This window comes from Gorilla gorilla, chromosome 8 (genome assembly GCF_029281585.2).
Source record: "Gorilla gorilla gorilla isolate KB3781 chromosome 8, NHGRI_mGorGor1-v2.1_pri, whole genome shotgun sequence".
Taxonomy (NCBI): domain Eukaryota; kingdom Metazoa; phylum Chordata; class Mammalia; order Primates; family Hominidae; genus Gorilla; species Gorilla gorilla.
The window spans coordinates 116,411,743-116,435,829 of NC_073232.2; the positions used below are offsets into that span (position 1 = coordinate 116,411,743).

At 37.8% G+C, this 24,087-nt stretch overlaps 1 protein-coding gene across 5 annotated transcripts in view; it reads right to left on the bottom strand.

Moving 5' to 3' along the window:
- CFAP43 (cilia and flagella associated protein 43) overlaps positions 1 to 24,087 on the bottom strand; it is a 102,227-nt gene that overhangs the window by 6,320 nt on the left and 71,820 nt on the right. For 4 of the 5 annotated variants that reach the window (XM_031015140.3, XM_055352896.2, XM_055352897.2 and 1 more), the window contains 7 exons: positions 16,460 to 16,579; positions 11,758 to 11,865; positions 10,130 to 10,216; positions 9,344 to 9,432; positions 7,284 to 7,497; positions 6,139 to 6,251; positions 4,703 to 4,862 (listed from right to left, as the gene is read on the bottom strand). In XM_031015140.3, the coding sequence (XP_030871000.3) occupies positions 4,703 to 4,862; positions 6,139 to 6,251; positions 7,284 to 7,497; positions 9,344 to 9,432; positions 10,130 to 10,216; positions 11,758 to 11,865; positions 16,460 to 16,579 (891 nt within the window). Of the gene's footprint in view, positions 1 to 4,702; positions 4,863 to 6,138; positions 6,252 to 7,283; positions 7,498 to 9,343; positions 9,433 to 10,129; positions 10,217 to 11,757; positions 11,866 to 16,459; positions 16,580 to 24,087 lie in introns of those variants that run through there. The other variant, XM_055352899.2, reaches the window with a different exon arrangement.

The following is a 24,087-nucleotide window of genomic DNA, read 5'->3' on the forward strand; positions in this document are numbered from 1 at the left end:
TCATACCACTGTGCTCCAGCCTGGGAGACAGAGCGAGACTCCATTTCTCCATTTCAAAAAAAAAAAAAAAAAAAAAAGAAGAAGAAAAGAAAAGAAGAAAGAAAACAGGGATAAATCTTCATGACTTCAGATTTGATTCTTAGATATTTACTTATTTTATTTTATTTTATTTTATTTTATTTTTTGAGACAGAGTCTTACTCTACCACCCAGGCTGGAGTGCAGTGGCGCCATCTCGCCTCACTGCAACCTCCGCCTCCCGAGTTCAAGTGATTCTCCTGCCTCAGCCTCCTGAGTAGCTGGGATTACAGGTGCCTGCCACCATGCCCGGCTAATTTTTGTATTTTTAGTAGAGACGGGGTTTCACATCTTGGCCAGGCTGGTCTTAAACTCCTGACCTCAGGTGATCCCACCTCAGCCTCCCAAAGTGCTGGGATTACAGGCATGAGCCACCGCACACGGCCTGATTCTTAGATTTAACACCAAAAACATGAGACAATCCACAGAAGGGGATAAAATATTGGCAAATTATATAAGGGTTTAATATCCAGAACATATAAAAAACTCTTATAACTCAACAACAAAACCCAATTTGAAAATGGGCAAAAGACTTCAGTAGTCATTTGTCCAAAGATATACAAATGGTCAACAAGCATATGAAAAGATGCTCAATGTCATTAGTCATTAGAGAAATTTACATCAAGAATAAACCCACTAAGATGGCTGCAATTAAAAAGCAAGCAAGCAAACAACAAAAAAGAGAAACAATAACAAGTTTTGATAGGGACGTAGAGAAAGTGAAACCCACATACTTTGCTGGTGGGAATATGAAATGGTGCAGCTACTATGGAAAACAGTTTGCAGTGCCTCAATCAGTTAAACATACAATGACCATATGATCCAGCAATTCCACTTCTAGGTATATATCCCCAGAGAACTGAAAACAGGTTTTCAAAAACTTGTGCATAAACAGTTATAGGCACCACAATAGCCAAAAGGTGGAAATAGCCCAAATATTCATCAGCTGATGAATGGATAAACAAAATGTATATCCATAAAATGAAATATGATTTGGTCACAAAAGAAGAATGAAGACTGATACATGCTACAACATGGTTAAATCTTAAAAACATGCTAAGTGAAAGAAGCCAGAAAACAAAGGCCACATATTGTATGATTCCATTCATACAAAATACTAAGAATAGGCAAATCCATAGAGACAATGCAGATTAGTGGTGTCCAGGGGCTAAGGGAAGAGGTGAATGGGGAATAATTGCTTAATGGGTGTGGGGTTTCCTTTTAGGATGATAAAAAATGTTCTGAGGCCGGGTGGGGTGCCTCACTCCTGTAATTCCAGCACTTTGGGAGGCTAAGGCAGGAGGATCGCTTGAGCCCAGGAGTTTGAGACCAGCCTGGGCAACATGGTGAAACCCCATCTCTACCAAAAAAATATAAAAATTAGCCAGGTGTGGTGGCACATGCCTGTAATTCCAGCTACTGAGGTGGGAGAATGGCTTCAGTCTGGGAGGCGGAGGTTGCAGTGAGCTGAGATCATGCTCTGGCACTCCAGCCCAGATGACAGAGCCAGACCCTGTCTCAAAAAACAAAAAACAAAACAAAACAAAACAAAAATGTTCTGGAACTAGATAGCAGTACTAGCTGCACAACTCTGCGATGTATTAATTGCCACTGACTTGCACACTTTAAATGGTTAAAATAGTACATTTTATGTTATGTGTATTATACCACAATAAAAATATCTCTAAAAAACTAAGTTACAAAGCAATCAACACACCTAGATCAGAGATGACAGGTGTTAGAACTATCAGATGGGAAATTTAAAATAATTATGACTAATTTCCTTATAAAGAGTATAGCATGGAACAGCGGAGAAAAAGTAACTTTATAGTAAAGAAGCCTGACAAAACTCTACCTCAATTCAGGTGGTCAAGATTCAATAAACAGTGATGACATGTTGATAGCATGTATCCTTGAAATCATGTGCTGAGAGGGCATTTTACCTCTGTGGTCTCTTTCTCCATACTCCAGGCGAATAGTGATAAATACATCAGAGAAACCACAGTTGAGGGACATTCTACAAAATAACTGACTATTACTCTACAATAAACTGTCAAGGTCATCAAAAACAAGACAAAACTGAGAAACTGTCACTATCTAGAAAGAAACGACAACTGGCCGGTGGCACGGTGGCTCATGCTTGTAATCCCAACACTTTGGGAGGCTGAGGTGGGCGGATCACCTGAGGTTGGGAGTTCGAGACCAGCCTGACCAACATGGAGAAACCCCGCCTCTACTAAAAATACAAAATTATCCGGGTGTGGTGGCGCATGCCTGTAATCCCAGCTACTCGGGAGGCTGAGGCAGTAGAATCGTTTGAACCCAGAAGGTGGAGGTTGCAGTGACCTGAGATAGCGCCATTGCACACCAGCCTGGGCAATAAGAGCAAAGCTCAGTCTAAAAAGAAAAAAAAAAAAAAAGAAAGACATGACAACTAAATAAAATGCATCCTGATAAGATCCTGGAACAGAAAAATGACCTTAAGTAAAAACTAAGGAAAAGTGAATAAAGTTTGTACTTTAGTTAATAACAATGTGTCAATATTAGTTCAATAGTTGTGACAAATGTACCATACTGATGGAAAATGATAAAATATAAGAAACTGGATAAGGGGTATATGAGAATTCTCTGTACTATCTTTACAACTTTTCTAAAACAAAAATTTTTTGGAAAGGATAGACAACATGCATGAACAAATGGGGAATTTCAGCAGAGGGATGGAAAGTATAAGTTAAACAGAAATACTAAATGTAAGTCTATTTATCTGTCTGTCTATCTATCTGTCTATCTATCTATCATCTATCTATCTATCTATCTATCTATCTATCTATCTATCTATCTATCTACAATAATATGGTAACAGATATTTTGCCTTTGATTGGCTCATTATCAGACTAGACACAGCATAAGAAAGAATGAATGAACTTGAATATAGGGCAATAGTAATTACCCAAACTGAAACATAAAGAGAACAAAGGGTGAAAAACAATGAGTATGGAATATCTAAGAGATGTGGAACAGTATCAGACAATCTGACACGTGTGTAATTGGAATCCCAGTAGAAAAAGAGAGAGCGAACAGGGCAGAAGAAATATTCAGAGATAATAAATAAGAATTTTCCAAAGATAATGACAAATATCAAATCACAGATTGAGGAAGCTCAGAGAACCTCAAGAATCTCACGCACACATGCGCATACCGCCCCCATCCCCACCTAGACACATTGTGTTCAAACTGCTGAAAAACAAAGATAAAAAATCTCAAAGCCAGACACATTAAATTCAGATGAACAAAGATAAAAAATATAGCAGAAACCTTGTCAGAAACTATCTAGATGTTCAGAAGAAAATGAATATCTTTAAAATGAAAAGAGAGAGAGAACAAATGAACGAACCTGGCAATCCAGTGAATCTAGCAAAGTATCTTTCAACAATGAAGGTGATTAAAAACTTTTTCAGATAAAGAAAAATGGAGAGAATTCATTACTAGCAGGCTTGTACTTCAATTAAGTTAAAGGAAGTTCTTTAAGCAAAAGGTAAATGATACAAGATGGAAATTTGGATCTACACAATGAAATAAAGATCTTTTGAAATAGTGAAAATTAAGGTAAATAGAAAATACCTCTTTTCACATTTTTATTATTCTAAAATATAATTGTCTAAAGCAAAAATAATAGCAATATGTTTTGTGTTTATAGCATTTGTAAAAATAAAATATACAGTAGCATTATCATCTAATTCCCAAATAGCACAAAATCTGCAAATATTTAGAAATTAAATAACACGCTTTTAAATAACCCATGAATCAAATAGGAAGTCACAACAGAAATTAGAAAATATGTAAAAGAAAATTAAAACACAAAATATTAAAATTTATAGAATACAGATAAAATAAAGCTTATAGGGAATATTTTTTTTAGGACTCAATTATACCTAAAGCTTATACAGAAATAACATTAAATGTTCATATTAGAAAAGAAGTAAAGTCTGAAATCAACTAACTAAGCTGATCTAAGATTATCTTTGCCTGAGTAGGCTGGGCCTAGAAAAACGATGGCATACTAGAATGGACATTTAGCTCTATGATCCTTCTTGAACCTTAGAATTATGGAGGGAGCTTTTAAAAAATACTCATCCTGGGGGTGGGGTCTGGGCACATTTATAAAGTTCTTCAAATGATTCTAATATGCAACCACAGTTAGGAAACCACTGACTTAATTGAATTAAAATTACTTATGAAAATGGGAGAATAATGTAAAATATTTGGTACAGCAGGCAATATGTTTTGTCTTTGAACAAGTATAATTGGCCAGGTGCAGTGGCTCCCGCCTGTTAATTCCAGCACTCTGGGAGGCCAGAGCAGGAGGATCACTTGAGCTCAGGAGTTTGAGAACAGCCTGGGCAACATATTAAGACTCTGTTTTTACAAAAAACTAATTTTAAAACAATTAGCTGGGTGTGGTGGTGTGAACCTGTACTCCCAGCTACTTGGGAGGTGAAGGTGGGAGGATCTATTGAGCCTAGCCAAGGGTTAAGGCTGCAGTGAGCCATGATTGTGCCACAAGACTCTAGCCTCAGTAACAAAGCAAGACCTTGAATTAAAATACAAATAAAAAGTATAATTACCCGAATCACAGAATTCAAGTCTTCAATTATGTTCTTGTTGATGAGAATTGCATCAGAATACTCCAGTACTAGCTGGAAATTTTCCAGTTCTACTTGTCCTTGTTTAAGAAGAATTTGGATTGTCAAATTCAACTGGAATCTCACTTTCTCTTCCTGTAATCTGAATTGAAAAGTACTTCAAAGCAAGTAGTTGTAATATATTTCAAATTTCACCTATTATCTGAGAATATAAAAATCGAATCAGCTTAAGGAAAACATGCTGGAGATTAGTGTGGAGAATATTTTCCTGATGATGAGCTTTCCTAGAGGTCTCTCTGAAACCTCTTCCTATTGATGCAGAATTATACCTGGGTTGCTCAAAGAATGGTATGGACAGAAATACATTTATAGATTTTTTACTTCAGGATTAAGAAAAGATTGTATAATTTTGACGGTAATAAAAGTAAAGTAAAAATGAAGAAAATAGAGACACTTTTAAATAACAAATCTGGCCAGGCGCAGTGGCTCATGCCTGTAATCCCAGCATTTTGGGATGCCGAGGTGGGTGGATCATCTGAGGTCAGGAGTTCGAGACTAGCCTGGCCAACATGGCGAAACCCCATCTCTACTAACAATACAAAAATTAGCCAGGGGTGGTGACAGGCACCTGTAATCCCAGCTGCTTGGGAGGCTGAGGCATGAGATCTCTTGAACCTGGGAGGTGGAGACTGCAGTGAGCCGAGATCGTGCCACTGAACTCCAGCTTGTGTGACCGAGTGAGGCTCCATTTCAAAATAAATAAATAAGATAAATAACTCTATTAAAATTCTGAGCTTATTTATTGATTTCTGATACTATACTAACAATATTTAATATGTAAGTTACTTAACAAATCTATTTCTGGGTAATTCATATCCTCGCTATAGCCTAGATCTAAAAATGATGTGTTCCCAGTGAATTTGGGAACATCAGAGAAGTATTTATCGATGAGGCTATAAATATAGCCAAAAAATGAAGCAAGGACTTAAATATCTTAATCACTTAGTAAACAACAAGTTCCCCTAAAGAAAAATATATCAGTTGGCTGCGTGTCTACATGGAAAGTTCTTAGACATCTGCTTAATTTTCCACATGGTTAGCTTATATGCCTTGAGCCCCAAAGTACTGAAAAACAGGTTCTTTGTATTTTTAAGTGGAAGGGGCCGACTTAAAACAATACTAAGATTTTTCTGAAACTTGCTTATTTGTAATAAGAGCAACAAAACGTGGGAAAGTTCCATCCTGAATCAAGGTCTATGTAACAAAGCAGGCTTTTTAAAATAGAAATTTTAAAGCACAGTGCTGGAAGGGAGATAGCTGTAAAGCAGTCAGTAGGCATTCTCCCCAGTGATAACACAACCTGATTTAGCCCTAATTAGATTTTGAATAGGTGAACATGAAAGAAAGCTTCAAATTACAGGATGAGTTCATGGAACACTCTCTCAATCTCCTGTTGCACCTTCTCTTCCTCCTCAACTCTCTTCTGGAGGAAAGTTGCCATTTCCAATAAGTCAGCTGCTTTCTGCTTTACCTAAAGAAACCGAGCCAGAAACATGTCAGAACATATGGAGCTTCAATTTTAGACAACATACATCTTTTAACTTTTTAAATTTAAAAACCTTAACAGGTCTATCTTTCGAAGAAAGTAATAAACATTTAAATTTAAATGTCTAAAACTTACATGGTATGTAACAATTTGAACAATTTGAAAAGTATCAAATTTGCTTCTTGGTGAAAATCAAGTATGCAAGCAACTATAAATTCTTTTATATCTTATTTTTAAAATTTGTTCTCATCACTTTAAGTGAAATTATAGAATCATAGGTACTTTAACAAAAATATGCCAGCCTGATGCATGTGGGCATTAAATTTAGGGAATTTGGGGTAGTGGTCAAGAAACAACAAGAGGAAGGATTCTCTTCCCAAATAAAGACCCTCTTAAATTTTTACTTGTTGCCACATTCTAGCAAAACTATAAAGTTGGTTCTGCTGAGCCAAATATAATTCTAATCTATGCGAAATGAGATAACCTACAACAGTGCTGTCCAAGAAAAATATAACATGAGCCATAAATGTGAGTCACATATGTAATTTTAAATTCTGTAGTAGCCACATTATAAAAAGTGAAATCAAAGAAATGAACTTAATTTTACTAATATATTTTAATTAAATGTATCCAGAATATTATCACTTCAACCTATAATCAATATAAAAATATTAATGAGACATATTTCTTTTTATTCATACTAAGCCTTCTGATGTGTATGTTTTCCACTTACAGCACATCTCAATTAGGACTGGCAATATTTATTTCAAATGCATAATAACCACTTGTGGCTAATGGACACTATTTTGAACGGCGCCAGTCTAAAAGCAACAGGCCTACACTTAGCCTTCAATAGCACCAGGGTTAATATAGTATTTCATTACCTTATTACTATGACCAAGTACTACCCTAGCAGGGAAACCTAAATAATTAGCTTTTTTGGTTACACTGACCAATGTAAACTATGTATTTGATATTAGTACACTAAAAATTAAATTAAGTTAAAATAGTATATACTTTCTGTTCATTTTCCACTTTTGCTCGTCTTGTCATGCAGAAATGATTCCAGACCAAAGGGTCCAAGCCTTCTGGCATGTTACTAATATTGTCCAACTCATCCATAGCTTTCATTAACTGGGCAAAGGCATCCTTATTCAACTTGCCAGATCCTGGTAGTTCTCCGAAAGGGACAACGCTGGTTGTTTCTGAGTGCGTTTTCTGTTTGGAAATTCTGGTATTACCAAGAAAAGCCCATCAACATTTCACATTCTCACAAAAACATCAGTGTGAAACAATTAGGCCCTTAGCACAGGCATAACACATTGTATGGCTCTTCCCTTTGCCATGTGATGGCTGGCAGGTGGGTTATTCCACAGATAAAGGGATCCACTTTGCCCTTCTTCCATACTCTCCAGGTTCTCAGACGTGACCTTGGCTAGACTACAGATGTCTCCAACTATTGTCAGCACTGACAGACAGTTGTATCTGTGCTAGGACACATTTCCTTTCTGTATACTGTAAGCAGGCAAATAAATCAACCCATTGTTTCACCTCAGCCTCCCAAAGTGTTGGGAGTACAGTGGTGAGCCACCACCTGGCCAATTCTGTTTTTATCTACATTAATAGATTAGTTTCATTTCCCTGTGCTTCAGCTGGAAAGGGAAGAAGGGTACAAAGATTTGGGCGAGGCACTCACTATCAAGATGCTTTACAGTACACTGTGAGGTTGAAACTATATTATCATCCCCATTCTCTAGATGAGGAAAGTCAGCCTGGAAGAGAAGCTCATGGCCCAAGGCTATCAGTCTGACGGGTGATGGAGTTAGGATTTAAAGGTGATTCTGTTTGACAAGAAAGCTTGTGCTTTTCCCACTGCTGCAGGAGGTCTCACTTCTTTTTCCACAAGGAGAAGGTATGTAATTGGGCTAATTATCACTCACTCTTTTAAAAATAGGAAAACCGCTGGGCGAGGTGGCTCACACCTATAATCCCAACACTTTGGGAGGTTGAGATGGGTGGATCACGGGGTCAGGAGATCGAGATCATCCTGCTCAACATGGTGAAACTCCGTCTCTACTAAAAATACAAAAATTAGCTGGGCGTGGTGGCATGTGCCTGTAGTCCCAGCTACTTGGCAGGCCGAGGCAGGAGAAACGCTTGAACCCGGGAGGCGGAGGTTGCAGTGAGCAGAGATCGTGCCACTGCACTCCAGCCTGGGCGACAGACAGAGACTCCGTCTCAAAAAAAAAAAAAAAAAAAGGGAAACCAAAACAAGAGGCATGTTCTAGGTTAAATTCCCTAGGTTGCCTGTAACCTGTCAGAGTTTGTATCTCAAACACAAACTAGCCGACTACATCTTTGTGACAAACTCCTTGATTTCTAGATTACATTTGATTGAAAACTGGAAATCTGCATTTATAATGGTGGAAATCAGTGATACTTTCTTAGAACTCTTTTCAAATGGTTATTTTCAACCATTTATACTGGCATCTTTCAAACTTTAAGCACAAGCACATGAGATACTCTGAGGAAAAGCAATTTGTGGTCAAATAATTTTGGAAAACACTGCTTACTCTGTTTCTTACACTTGGAGATCCAAAGGCCAATAATACATTCTGCAGTAAAAGAAAAGCTGCTTAACTTCCTTTTCTTAACCCAGTATTTTCCCCAAACTTATTTAGTCCTGGAAGCCTATTACAAGTAGTTCCGATTTATACATCAGGGAACTTGTGTTTGTTTGAACGCACTTTAGAAAAAACTGTTTTTAAATCTGTGTGCCATCTATGATGTAAGAGGAACTTCATTAATGTACAAAGCAGAATCTACAATAGTACCGTGCTTACACAGATCCTTAACTATTTTTAAATAATGAAAATAAATCATTATTCTCTACCTTAAGATATAGACATAATCTCAAAAAATACTGAATTAGGATCAAAACCCTTGAACATCTCCACCTAAAAGATATTACACTGAATAATTCCATTTAATTGGGAGGAAAAAGCTGAAATCTAGTAACACTCCTCTTTATTTGCAAACTTTTTTCTCAGAAACACAATAGTGAAGGAGAAACAAACCTTGGTCGGCGTTTAAAAAGTTTGTAGAGTATATCCACTTGATGACCAGGAATTTCAGAAAATTCCTTTTTAAAGCTGCGATCCATAACCTAAGGACAAACATGACATTTGAGGATTGCAACTTGTTTGGAAACCTTTTATTTGTTGACAATACTCTTCAAAATACAGGTGGTAGCACTTTGGTTTTAAAAATCCATGAAACCTTGATTTATAAAGTTGTTAGACATTAACCATTCTCTGTACAATGATGTCTCAAAGATTTGTTTTGATAAGAAGCATCTAAGTGTATTAAAAATATTATTTCATATAACAGGTCTTAGAAATCATCCAGAAGTTTCCCAAAGAAGTGTCCCAAAATATATTTACCCAAAAAACATGCATGTTACTCTATTCTTTTCTTTTCTATTCCATTCTGTTCCATCTGTCTTCTTTATGCTATTCTATCCTATTCTTTTCCATTATAAAACTGCTGGTCATAACCTACTAAATTGATTTCATGGCCAAGTAATGGGGTGTGCAACCTAAAGTTTGAAAAGCCTTAAAGGCTAGATGATTTCCCTGTATTTTGTATAAGAGAAAGCTTAAACCAGAGAAGCTTATAAAAATTCATTTTACACATGGATTTTCAAAAATATACAATGGCATAGAATGAAGTTCACCCATAGCTGAGAATTAAGTGGGAGAAATATCTGTGAGAAAATTATATTATATCCCCTTTAACCTTCCTCCAATCCAGGCAGCAACAACTCTACTGCATTGTTGAGTGGGTAAGACAATGACTCTCACTTTGTCTTCTGCCAGTAAGTTGTCATAGTGCTCCTTGTACACATCCAGGTCTTCTCTAGATTTCCGAACAGCTTCTGAAGTCTGGCTCTATAACAGCATCAAGAATAGTTGATTGAAACTGGAGACTTTCCAGCATAAACAAAAATATTGGGGATACTGAAAAGAGCAAGGAATTTCCTAGTACTAGAGAAATATGTCTGTGAAGTATTTATTCATGAAGATAAGATTTATAGAAGAAAATACACCAGTTGGGGACTTTGAAAGAACACCCAATCACCTGTTTCTAAGTACAGCCAACTCTGTGTATGAGTGTGTGAGTGTCTATGGAGCACACTGCATTCTTGGTAAGTCAGTGTGGAGGATGAAAGTGCACAGGCTTCGGAATCACATGGACCTGGGTTCTGAGAGACTGGATATACATGCAAACAAGGGCCAGACCATATGTAACAACAGAACTCTGACCCACAACCTCTACAATCATCAGCTGGGAAACTAAACCACAGCCTTTTTAAGGATTGGCCTCAAACTTTCAGGGCTTGATCATAACCACCAGCTTCTATAATTTTGTCCCCATTTCCAACCTAGGACCATCCAGAGAAAGCCAAATATGTTCCCTAAACCAGTAAAATGAGTTGTCCCGCTTCTAATTGGTTTGCCTCTAGCTTCCTCATGCCAACAACTTCCAATCATGTTGCATCTGAAGCCCTCTCTTCTTTGAACTATAAAGCTTTCCTACTCCTTTCCTGCCTTTGAGTCTGCCAAAAGTAACTGATGGTGGATGAGTCCCTTGCTGTGCCAAGCTCTGAATAAACAGCGTCTGCTCATTTGCATTTGGATGTTCTTCACTTATTCCCACAGTTCCAGCTGCTGCTCTATTACACACTAGTGGCTGACTTAGGCATGTTACCCAGACTCTCTGAGATGGTATCCTCATCTGTGAAAGAAATCTAGTATGCTGCAGGGTTGCTATATGTAAAGTTGTATTTAGAAGAAGCTTTGCATATGCTGTTTAATAGGCTCTTAGAAAAAAGTTCATGTCATTTTTAAGTCACGCATTCATAAATGCTCTTTACTAATACTACTAACAAAAGCTGACATTTGTTGAAACATTATGTGATAAACATTTTGTATTCATTGTCTTTGTAATGAACCATATCTATCCAAGCTCATATTTAGAGTTTTTCATAATACGGCAGTTTTTCATTCTATACGCAAGCCCATTGCTTACATCTTAGTAAATCTTAGCGTGTCCAGAGAGAAAAACATTCACTAAATAAGAGCTTGTAAATAGCTTAAAAGGTTATATGCCTTGTCCTAGGTCCCACAGCCAGTGCTTTCAACCATGAAGCTATATGGCCTCATTTTATAAACCATGTCATATGAAAGCTACATAGTTCTTTTGGCTAAATGATTGCAGATGCAGAATCACATAACTTTATTAACAGATTGGAATGGTTACTTTCACCTGGCCCTGGAGCAAAGTTCCAGACAGGGAGCCAAGGGATGCACATGGTTATGTAGGAATGGTGGAGGGAAGGAAGCAAGGGTCTAGACACGTGGGCTCTTGCTAAATGAGGGGCATGTCTATCAGAAAATGCTTGTATTCAGATTTCAGACACTATTCTTACTTTCTCGTGCTGTTTCCTTGTAAGGTAGTTGTTCAGGAATTTTTCTCTAGAGCTTAATTCTTCATCCAACAATAAAGAAAATGCAAGGTTACTTATTTTCAGTTCCTCCTGTAGAAATATTTAAGAAAAAGGTTGGCAGAATTACTTCTACCTGAGACAGTATTTTCTATAGACTTGGCACTAATCAAGCAAGTTTATGACATACAGGTAAGAGAAACATTTTAAAGAAAAAGGGAATACAGCTTATTGAAATAACTTCAGTTATTTTACCTTTTTCATAATTTCATTGTAAGGTAAATCACATATACAAAAAATACATAACATGAATATATAATTTAATGGGTTATTATAAAGGCAAACACTCTTGTTAGCACCACTTATTGCAAGAAACAGAACTTTACGACTGCAGTTGCTTCTTCCAGGAGTCCTCATCAAAATCTCAACCCCAGTACTAAACACTATCTTGACTTTTTATTATATATTGTGTTTCTTTGTAGTTTTATTACCCAGGGGTGTATAATGCTGTAGTTTGGATATTTGCCCCATCCAAACTGCATGTTGAAAGGTGATCCCTGGTGCTGCAGGTGGGGCCTAATGGGAGGTATTTGGGTCATGGGTATGGGTCCCTCATGAATAGATCAATTCCCTCCCTCAGGGGTGAGTGAGTTTATACTCTATTAGTTCCCCTGAGTGCTGACTGTTAAAGAGAGCCTGGCACTCCCCTGCACCCTCTCTTGCCTCCTCTCTGACCATGTGATTTCTGCACACCCCAGCTCCCCTTCACCTGCCATAAATGGAAGCGGCCTGAGGCCCACATCAGATGCCCAATCTTGAACCTTCTAGCCAGCAGAATTATGAGTCAGATAAACCTCTTTTCTTTATAAATTATGCAGCCTCAGGTATTATTTATAGCAACACAAAACAGACTAAGACAGAAACCACTTCAGTATAACTTATTCATAATTTTTTTTCATGTCTTCTAAATCTCTTCTTACTACCTGGATGATGAAATAATCTGTACAACAAACTCCTGTGACATGAGTTTACCTACGTAACAAACCTATGCATGTACCCCTGAACTTAAAGGTTAAAAATAAAATAAATCTCTTATAATCTTCATGTTCCCTTTCATTTCTTTTCCTCACAATTTATTTGTAGTTATCAGCAGTCTCTGTAGCATTTCAGAGTCCGGTTTTAATGCCTGTATATTCATGGTGTAGTTTATCGAGGCTTCATCCTTTTTATTTCTTGAAAAATGGCAGCTGGGTCCAGAGGCCTGATTAAATCTAAGTTTGATCCTTTTAACAAGACTATAGGTGGTATTGTGTTCTTTGATCAGGAGACATATATCATCTGATTGTCTTTCTTTCTGTGATGTCAGCAGCTGCAGATACTCAATGCCCGGGTCCATTAATCCGTTGAGAGATGCAAAATGGTGAAAATCTGGTTTTAGTTTCCCTTTTCACTTATTAATTGAAATACTTTTATAAAGAGATGCTTCTCATCATCTACTATTTGGTTTCAAAGTGGTACACTTCAGTTCATATAGGAAAGGCAGACAAAATACTTGATGCTTTCCCTTTATCAGTTTTTAGATAATGAATTTGTTTTCATCCTCTGAAAGTGACTGATTGGCACTTCTCTTTTTAAAATATCATAAATTCATAAATTTAAACAAATGTGATGGGTTTAATTAATTGCAACTATTATCATCTTTAAATCTTAAATTGTCTCATTTAAAGGAAATGTTTTAAGTTAGCTCCTGAATTATTTTGATATTACTGAGTAGTCTGTTAGTTTCCTCATTATCTTATATGACATGAGGATCTCAGCATACCTTTAAAAAAATAACAACTTTGTTGAGATATAATTCACTACCATACAATTCACCATTTACAGTGTACAATTCAGTGTATTTTAGTATATTTGCAGAGTTGTGTAACAATCACTACAATCAATTTTAGAACATTTCATCATTCCCCAAAAATTCTTTAGCAGTCATTTCCCATCTGCCCCTCTGTTACCTCCTAGAGGCCTCCTCCTCCCCACAAAAGCAACGACTTTCTAATTTCTGGCTTTATAAATTTGCCGTTTTAGAAACTATATGATTCCACAAAAATGGAATCATACAATATGTGGCCTTTGTTGTCTGGCTTCTTTGACTTAGCATGTTTTCAAGGTTCATCCATGTTGTACCATATATTAGCACATTCCTTTTTATTGTGGGATAATACTCCCTTGTATGGATACACCATATTTTACTCATCTGCTCTCAGCTGTTGAATATTTAGATTGTTTCCACCTTTTGGCTATGACTAATGCTGCTGTTAGGCTGAAGCATTCATTCCCAATCTTCCCCCTCACTCCCAGTATATCCATACATCCACTCCCTGCCAGGCCAGTGATTACATTCTTCTATCTGTGGCCACAACTCCCAAGAGCAGCCCCTTTCCCAAGGCTACAGGTCTTGCCGGGTTCTGGGAACAGCTCTCTTTTCCTGCCTCTTTAGCCCTAGAGATGTTACTGGCCTCCCATTGTTTCTAATTACAACACGTTTGCCACTCCTTGCTGTTTCCCTTAACCCTGCTCATACCTCTGTAAAAAGTCACTGAGGGAATTTAAATGTAACCCTTTCGGTGTACCATTCCTGTTGAGATCCTGGGGATATAGTCATCCTCCTGAAGATTCCCTTCACATCTCTCCAGTGTTGCACCATCTTTTCTCATTAAGCCCCCTGCTTTGGTCAGACATCTTTCAAAAGCTCTCATCAAATGAGTGCATGTAAATTTGGGAGACCTGGCATTTCTCAAAATATCATTATTCTCTTTTTTTAACTTTTATTTTAGGTTCAGGGGTACATATGCATGTTTGTTATCTAGGTAAACTTGTGTCATGGGGGTTTGTTGTACAGATTATTTTGTCACCAGGTACTAAGCCTAGTACCCAATAGTTATTTTTTCTGATCTTCTCCCTCCTCCCACCCTCCACCCTCAGGAAACCAGACACCCCAGTGTCTGTTGTTCCCCTCTATGTGCCCATGTGTTCTCATCATTTAGCTCCCACTTATAAGTGAGAGCATATCGTATTTGGTTTTCTGTTCCTGTGTTGGTTTAATAAGGATTATGGCCTCCATCTCTATCCATGTTCTAGCAAAGGACATGATCTCATTCTTTTTGATGGTTGCACAGTATTCCATGGTGTATATGTACCACATTTTCTCAATCCAGTTTATCACCGATGGGCATTTAGGTTGATTCCATGTCTTTGCTATTGTGAATAGTACTGCAGTGAACATATGCATGCGTGTGTCTTTATAATAGAACAATTTATATTCCTTTGGGTATATACCCAGTAATGGGATTGCTGGGTTGAATGGTAGTTCTGTTTTTAGCTCTTTAAGGAATTGCCATACCGCTTTCCACAATGGCTGAGCTAACTTATATTCCCACCAACAGTGTATAAGCATTCCCTTTTCTCCACAGCCTCACCAGTATCTGTAATTTTTTTACTTTTTAGTAGTAGCCATTCTGACTAGTGTGAGATGGTATCTGGTATTTCATTGTGGTTTTGATTTTCATTTATCTAATGATCAATGATGAGTTTTTTTTCATATGCTTGTTGGCCATGCGTATGTCTTCTTTCGAAAAGTGTCTGTTCATGTCCTTTGACCACTTTTTAATGGGGTTGTTTGTTTTTTTTCTTGTAAATTTAAGTTCCTTGTAGATGCTGGACCTTTGTCAGATGCAGAGTTTGCAAATATTTTCTCCCATTCTGTAGTTTGTCTGTTTACTCTGTGGATAGTTTCTTTTGCTGTGCAGAAACTCTTTAGTTTAATTAGATCCCATTTGTCAATTTTTGCTTTTGTTGTGGTTGCTTTTGGTATCTTCATCATGAAATCTTTGCCAATTCCTATGTCCAGAATGATATTGCATAGGTTGTCTCCCAGGATTTTTATAGTTTGGGGGTTTACATTTACATTTAAGTAAATCATTATTCTATTCTTAAACTCAATGGATAGTTTGGTTGGGTATAGAATTCAAAGCTAGAAATAATTTTTTCCTCAGAATTTAAGGGCATCACTCTTTGATCTTCTTGCTTTTAGTTACTGCATACTTCATTTTTATTCCTACTGCTGAAGATAATTAAGACAGATTTTTTTTCACCTGATCTTTTGGGACATGAGGATTACTTTTTCATTCAATATACACTTTGAACAAAGCCCTTTGCTATTTGCTGGAGATACAGGGATGAACAAGACAGACTTAGTCTCTACCCTCATGGAGCATCTAGTCTTGAAAGCATTGAAAATAATCTCACATAAATTACAATTCAGTAGCAATGAATGGTAGAAAGGAAAAAATACAGTATATAATAGAAAGATATTACCTAGTGTGAGGAACTGATTTTTGAGCTGGGATCTGAAGGATGAATATAGTTCAGGAAGCAAAGAAGTGTTGGTAGACAGTATTACTGGCAGAGTTGGCAGAGGCATGAGGAGGGAGGGTATTGGGTGTGTTCAAGATGTTGAAAGAGGAAGTGTGGCAGGTAAAGGGGAAGGTGCACAAGATGAGACTGGAGAGGGATCCAGGGCCCAGAGCATACAAGATCTTAGTACCTGGTAAGGATGTTGATCTTCATCCTAAGAACTATGGAAGGGCCCTGCAAGCTCCTTAAAAGTCACATAAGTAAAGCTTTTATTTACCTGGTTGGTAACCATCTCTGCCTTCACTCTCCTTTCAAAAAGTCTTTTCAAATGTTCATCAAAGGCCTGTGTGCTTTCTTGAATAGAGTTTTGAAGTTTCTTCAGTTCTGCTTCTAATGACTAAAAGGAAAACAATAGTAAAGTTAACGTTTAGGAGTATTAAAGGCTCCTAGGAAGTGATGTTTACATTTCACCACAAGGGAGGGGCAGATGGAGGGCAGCCCTTGCAAGGTGTTCTGGGCTCTGTACTCTCTTAAACCAGAGATGCTCCCACTTGGATCTGTTTAATATACTGTGTGTTGAGATTTTTGCTTAGAAAAGATTACATTGGGGAAAAAAAGCTTAAAATTACTGATCATGGCTAATGATACAGACAGAAGTAGGCCTAGGAAAGCAAATTGCAGCAAATCTTTCCAGAAAATCCTCACTCTTTATATAGGACAGCAATCTCCAGACACATGACTTAGCCCTAAAAAATTTTTATTTTTTTCAAGCACTGGTCATTTTCATGGAATTATTTCTATTTTAAGGAAATAAGAAGTGAATGCACATATATGTATATTTATATATTTGTACTCTCTTGTTTTCTGTATGTTTTGTCTCTCCAAACAGTTCTATATCAAAAGGAAAATGTTCCCTTGTCCTCTCTTTTTAAAAAATTCCACCAGGACATAAGTGAAATATAAATTTATATTTTTAAAGAGAACAACATCAAAATATGAGGTAAAATTTTGATTGCACAACAGGGTGACTATAGTCAACAATCACTTAACTGTACATTAAAAAATAACTAAGAGAGTGTAACTGTATTGTTTATAACCCAAAGGATAAATGCTTGTGAGGATGAATATCCCATTCTCCATGTTGTGATTATTTCACATTGCATGCCTGTATCAAAACATCTCATGTAGCCCACAAATATATACACCTACTTTGTACCCACAAAAATTAAAATTAAAACATACAAAGTAAAAAACATGTGAAAAATGAGGTATATTGCTATAAATCATTTTTATCTTTAAATTTGTTTGCAACTGTTAATTTTGATATAACTTCAAACTTATAGAAAAGTTGCAAGAATAGTACAAAGAATTTCCATATACCTTTTTCAAAGTCACCAACTGTAGACATTCTACCCTACTTGCTTTATCACTTTTCTCTCTCTCTCTCTCTCTCTCTGTCTTCTCTCTCTCTCCCACCCCCCACCCCCCTGCCCCCTACCTATCTACTTTCTTTCCTACACTTTTCTGAACCATTTGAGAATAATTTGCAGACACTTGAGGACAGGCCACTTATTTTGTAGAATGTCATTCAGTTTAGGTTTGTCTGATGTTTTCTCAATTGTACACCCAGGTTACACATTTTTAGCAGGAACACTATGTAAGTTATGTTATGTCCTTCTGTGTCTACCCCATCAGGAGATACATGATGTTGGTTTGCTTCATTATTGGCGATGTTAACTTGGATCACTTGGTTAAGTAGTGTCTGCCACTTTCTCTATTGTAAAGTTAGTTTTTCCATTTGTAATTTATTAATTTTTGGAAAGATACTGAGACTACGTAAATATCTTGTTTCTCATCACACTTTTATCTAACAGCTTTAGCATCCATTGATAATTCTTATTTAAATTAATTATTACTATGATGGTAATAAATAGTTTAAATATACACCAGTTTAAAAAGTTTAAAAAGCCAAGTTCTCTCTATGCCAGATTAATAAGGAAAGAGACTGAGTCTGGGAGGATAATGGAGAAAGAGGTTTAGCAAAAATAATAGAGGTATATGATGCCAGGACAAAGACCATCCAAATTAAGCTACCTAACAGTGAGGAGATATGAAAATAAAACAAAAAAATATGAAAAAAACACATCTCAGGGTCATTTGCTTGTAATAATTTATATCGCTATCTCATAGCCACGGAAAAGTCCCACAGATTGTGTCCTTCTGGTGGCCCTTTATCAAGTTCACCTGTTCCTAGATAATGAAAACATCAGCATATGGCAAATGGCCACAGACCCAGCCGGCTGAGGCCAGATTGTCTACATGTCTTAGATCCACCCTTCTTTAAAAACACTGAGATTCTGGGCCTTTTGAGGGTCTCTGGTCCTGAAATAATCTTTTTGTAATGTAAAATGGCCCTTTGCCATTTCTTCTTCAAATGCCCCAAATTCTTCCCACTGCAGGTCCTTCTCACATGCTCTTCCATCTGCCTATGCTTCATTTCCCACTCTTCGGCCTCTTCAGTCTTTCTCACTTTTCCAATGCAAGCATAAATGCCATGTTCTCAAGGAAGAGGTCCTTGGGCCCTGTCTTAAGTCTCAGAAGCAAGGCCTGAAACAAGATTCCAGGGCACATGATTTCTGGAGGGGGCACTCTTTAGGAGACACCTGTAAGTGGGTGAGGGAAGCAGTGCAGGCAAGGCGCAGGAGCTGAGCAATGAAGCCATCTCAGGTGGCCCAGCCTTGGCTGGGGAAGGGCAGAGGAAAAACCCTGATTCCCAGGGTTGGGAGAAATGAGAGGGACTCGGCTGAATTGTCTCATCTTGGGGTGAGGAGGCTGGGCTTTTGTACCCCCTTCCCCTCGGGCTCCATCAGCCGGTCACTGGCTGCCCTGGGTGAGGGTAGTGGTGTAAACTTGGGGATGTCTCTGGACAAGGAGGCTCCCTTGATCATCCAAGGGCAACAACATTCCAGAGAAGGTCTCAGGTGTAAAAGCCTCTATCAGGAGCACTCATAGCAGTGAGGGGATGGGCACAGCAGCCGGCAAAGGGGATCTGGTGGGTACCAGTGGCTGATCTAAGTCAATGTCTGTGTTCACCGTCATAGATGGCACCCTGAACTTACCCTTCTAATTTATCACATTGCAGTTAAACAATTATCTTGCAAATGCACAGTTACTATATAACCGTCTTCACTCCACATAATGGTCATCTTGAAGGGGGTAGGGGAGGAGAGGCACAGGTAAAAATGAACTCAGCCAGGTGGTGATAAGTACAATGGAGAACCACAAGGCAGGGAAAAAGGGACATAGGGCAGGATTGAGGAGAAGCAGGAATCTCCACCATAATAGGAAGATGAGGTGACAATTGAGTAGAGATCTCAAAGTGGTGAGAATGCGAATCATGTAGCTAAAAGGGGGAAGAGCGCTCCAGGCCAAGGATACAGTGTGTCAAGGACCTGCAGCGAGAATGACCTACGGGTGTTCAAGTCAAGAGTTTGCTGGGTATCTGAGGAAAAGTAAGGAAATCAGTGGAACTGGAACAGTTAATGAGGGAAAGAATGACAGGAGATGAAATGAGATGGGATATAGGGATTGGGGGAGGAGGCAGGGGGCAGAGGAACTAAGGCAATAAATCCTGGGAAAGGTGACAGACAGTAGTTTGCATTAGAGTGGTAGCTGTAGAGGTGTCAGAAAAGCAGCTACTTTGAGATAAAAAAGAAGGGACTTAAAAGGGCAGAGGTGTGGTCTCAGAGTACTGCTTTGGGGAGAAAAGGGCAACTCGAAAGAGGAAAGTGCCCTGTGGAGACTTGGGAGTAAAGGGAAAGAAGGAAGAGGTGGAAATTAGGGGGTCATATAGAAACAAAAGAAAAATCATAAAATCGGAAGACACACCAGCCTCTTCCCCACTGCTTAAAGAAGTCAACTGTACATCAAATTGGTAATGTTATCCCCACAGAAAGGGGAAAAAAAGAATTAGTCAAAGTAATTCTCAACATAATATGTTGGTGTATTCTTAGTGCAATATAGTCTAAGAACAAAAAAAAAGCTACTAGGAAATCTGAAAATTGCTATAGTATTTGTTTTGTTTGTTTAGAGGGACTGTTTCTTTATTTCCAAAAAGATACCTCTTAATATTCAGTATCAAAATGGTTGCACTATTGGTTTCTCTTTCTCCCAATTGGCCCCAAAGAGACTACATCAAAGAAGAGTACATTTTAAGTCAATAAGCTTCAGGATGTAAACCTAACAGACCTTACACAAAAACCTTACCAAAAAGTGGGGATTGAGTAGGGAAAGAATCTTTAAACGATCAGCAAACTGCCAGCCCACAGACTAGAGAGCTCTCACAGTCAAACAGGGTGGCTCGGATGCCACAAACCCAAAGGAGCAAAGTTCCAAAATAATATAAAATTTAAAAGGTTTTGTACATAACTTGTTCAAAATTTCTCCAGCACCAACTGATACCAAGCACAATGATATGGCACTTTTAGAGACAGCAGCTTGAAACCCAGAAAAGGGCAAGGAGATGGGGTTTATATGGCTAAATCGGTGGCAAAAACACAATCTTATTTCTTTCTTTCAAGGAGGCAGGAGAGCTATTAAGTGGTCCCCTCAACATAAGGGGCACATGATCCATTCTGTGAGCAATTGGCAAGGGGATAGGGATGGGAAAAAATTTGGTCTCAGAGGTCTCACCATCTTAATTTTGGTCACTTCTAATGAAAAAAATAAAACACGTAAAAATAACATTGTCTAAAGATATCTTAAAGCTGAAAACCTGAACTGCACATTTTTGTTGTTGCTGCTGTTTGGCTAACCCCTCCTGGAATCACCTTTCTGGTTTAGCTGATACTTTGTAGAGAACAAAGTGGTTTCCCACAGGGAAGTCTTTCCCTGGACTCTGTTTAGTTCTCAGTAAGGCAGGCCCATACCTTTTTCCTTCCTCTACAGAGAGGGCAATGTGCATTAAGCTGAAAAGTCACCTTCCAAAAGTGACAAAGGGATTAGATTGCAGAGCTGTAGAAGTATTTGGAATGTTTTACATATGGTTGCTATAAAACAACAAAAAAGGTAATTACAAAATGTGCACATCACAACATGCTTTTAAGGACATTATGCGTTGTGCTCATGTTCCCTTAAATGTTGTTACCAAAGGGGCTCAGCCTCTAGCCCAGCTGGAATCTCTGGGAAGAGGCAGAGACAGTTTGGTGAAAAAAACATAGTGGGTAGATGGGACAGCATTTTTGATAGAGGTATTTTATGTACATTGTAGGAGTGAGCAAATCAGTAAGTATATTTATATTTTGGGAACTAGAGTTTTCACTGAAAAAGGGAGACCTAAATATTAAATGAAGGAAAGAGAAAAGAACCCTGTGCTGTCGAATTGGAATTGAGTTGGAATTGGAGCTAACTGGATGTTTTGTGTGTGTGTGTGTGTGTGTGTGTGTGTGTGTGTGTGTGTGAGAGAGAGAGAGAGAGAGAGAGAGAGAGAGAGAGAGAGAGAGAATGACTCCTAACCCCTATAGCAAAGAACACATCTAGTATCCAGATCTTGGTCTCTAAATACCAATTGCCAGCAAAAGGAATCCAGGATTCTCTAAAAAGAAAAATAGCTGATTCTTGGTGCCTAAAACATCTTGCTGTGTTAGAAACGGAGAAAGTGCTCAAAAACTGATGAGGACACATGAAAAGGACACAGATAACAAATTGAAGAAGCTCCAAACACTTTGAACAACAGAAATAATAATGATAGTCATGGATTAAAACACATTAAGTTAGAGTATGCCTCTGGTAGGGCAGAGGAAAAGCTCTTCTTTGCAGAAGAATACTAACTAATAAATATAAATGATAAAAGCTAGAAAGGCACCGTTTTGCAATCACTATAGTAATAATTGATTCAGGCAAGGATCATCAATGGATGCCAAAAGACAGAATGAACAGAGAGTCAGATTCAAAATGTCACCCCCACAGGTTAGTTATTACACACGAAGGAGAAAGAGAACTTCTATAACAAAGAAATCTGGAGAAACCTTCTTTCCAGTGATCATACTTAATGTTACCAACAGTGGGACTGACTGAAATCTGGAGCCTCCTGATATGATGCACTGAAGACACAGCATCACCTACTTAGTATGATTGTCAGAAATACTGCACCTAAATCTAATCATGAGAAACCGATCAAATTCAACTTGGGGGACATGCCACAAAAAAAATCAGCCTCAATTTTTAAAAAATGTCAATGTCATGGAACACAAAGTTGTAGAACTGTTCTGGATTAGAGGAGACTAAAAGAACATTACAAACTAAGTGAAATTGATTAGATTTTTTGATAAACACCAATAAAAAAACTATGAAGGACACTACTTGGACAACAGGGTAATCTGAACATAGACTTAATTAGATAATCATATTAATATTAAGCTTCTTTTGTATGATAATTTTACTGTGGTTATATAGAAGAATATTTTTGTTCTTAGGAGGTTTAAGCTGTAATATTTAGGAATATCATGATATCTGTGATTTGTCTCTAACTATTCAGGAGAAAAAGAGAACAAATGTGGCAATATAAAAAACTGATGTGCACAGGTATATATGTACTATATATATATAACATATATGTAATATATATGCCATTGGTACAAATATATGGTATATAGATGGTACTATTCATGTAACATTTATGTACATTTGAATAATTCTAAAATAAAAATTGGTGAAAAAAATAATCCAATGTTAGGGAAGTAAGTGGAGGTATAAAATGAATTAAGATTGGCCGTGAGTAGATAATTGCGGAAGCTGGAAAAAGGGGTCATTATACTGTTCTCTCTATTTTTATACATGTTTGACATTTTCCACAATACAAGATTTTTTTTTTACTTGAGAGAGAAATTGAAAACCATCAACATAGATTTTTTTGAGTTTTGCAGTAAAGGAGAGCAGAGACATTGAGTGATCCAGGGGGAAAGAGAGGCCAAAGGAGTTGGGTTTTTTCCTTTTACTTTTTGTTTTAAAATAAATTTATACTGACCCAAATATCACAAGAACAGTAGAAAGAACTCAAGCATTTCCTTCCAGGAAGTATTTTTTTAATAAGATGAGAGATGTATACAATTATAGCATGTGTCTACACTGATGGGGAAAATCCACAGGGTGGGAAAAATTGATGATGCAGGAAAGAAGAGGGTAAACTGATGAGTAATGACATTGAGTAGGTGAGATGGGATGGCGACTAGTGCACCAGGAGAGGACCAGGCTTAGGTGGATGCAAGGCCATTTCACCCATAAGAAGCAGGAAGGCAGACGCCATGGATTCAGTGGAGCTGGCGGGTGGATGCAGCAGTAGAGGAGTAAGGGAAATCACTTTTAGTTGTCTCTCTTCTCTTAGTGAAATAGAAAATAAGGTGAGAGTGAGTTGAGGGCGTCAGGTGTTGAAAGTTTGGGAGATGAGCAATGGGTGTGAAATGGTACTCTAGGATCCTGCTACTTAAAGTAGGGTCCACTGGCCAGCAATAGACTATTTGGAGTGCAAAATCTCAGTGTCCTTCCATTTTCGCAGAGCAACAATGAAATCAGAACCTGCATTTTTAACAAATCCCCCAGGTGATGCAGATTCGCATTCAAGTGTGAGAGCACTTGGCTAGGGGAAAAATGGAGTAGCATTGCGGACCAGCTCTAAGGACCCAGTTGAGATTAAGGTCATAATTTTGAGTAAACCCAGTCAATAGTTTTTCTTTAGCCACTTCATGGGTGCAGGTGCAGAGAAGGCAGAGTATCAGATTTAATCAAGGCTGGGGTTTCAGCAGGTGAGTACAAAGAAGGTGTAGGGACGTGAGGGTGCAGGCAGTGGACTATCTTACAACACAAAACTGTGGAGTAAATGTAGTTGATAGGTCATCAGCCTTTATTCCT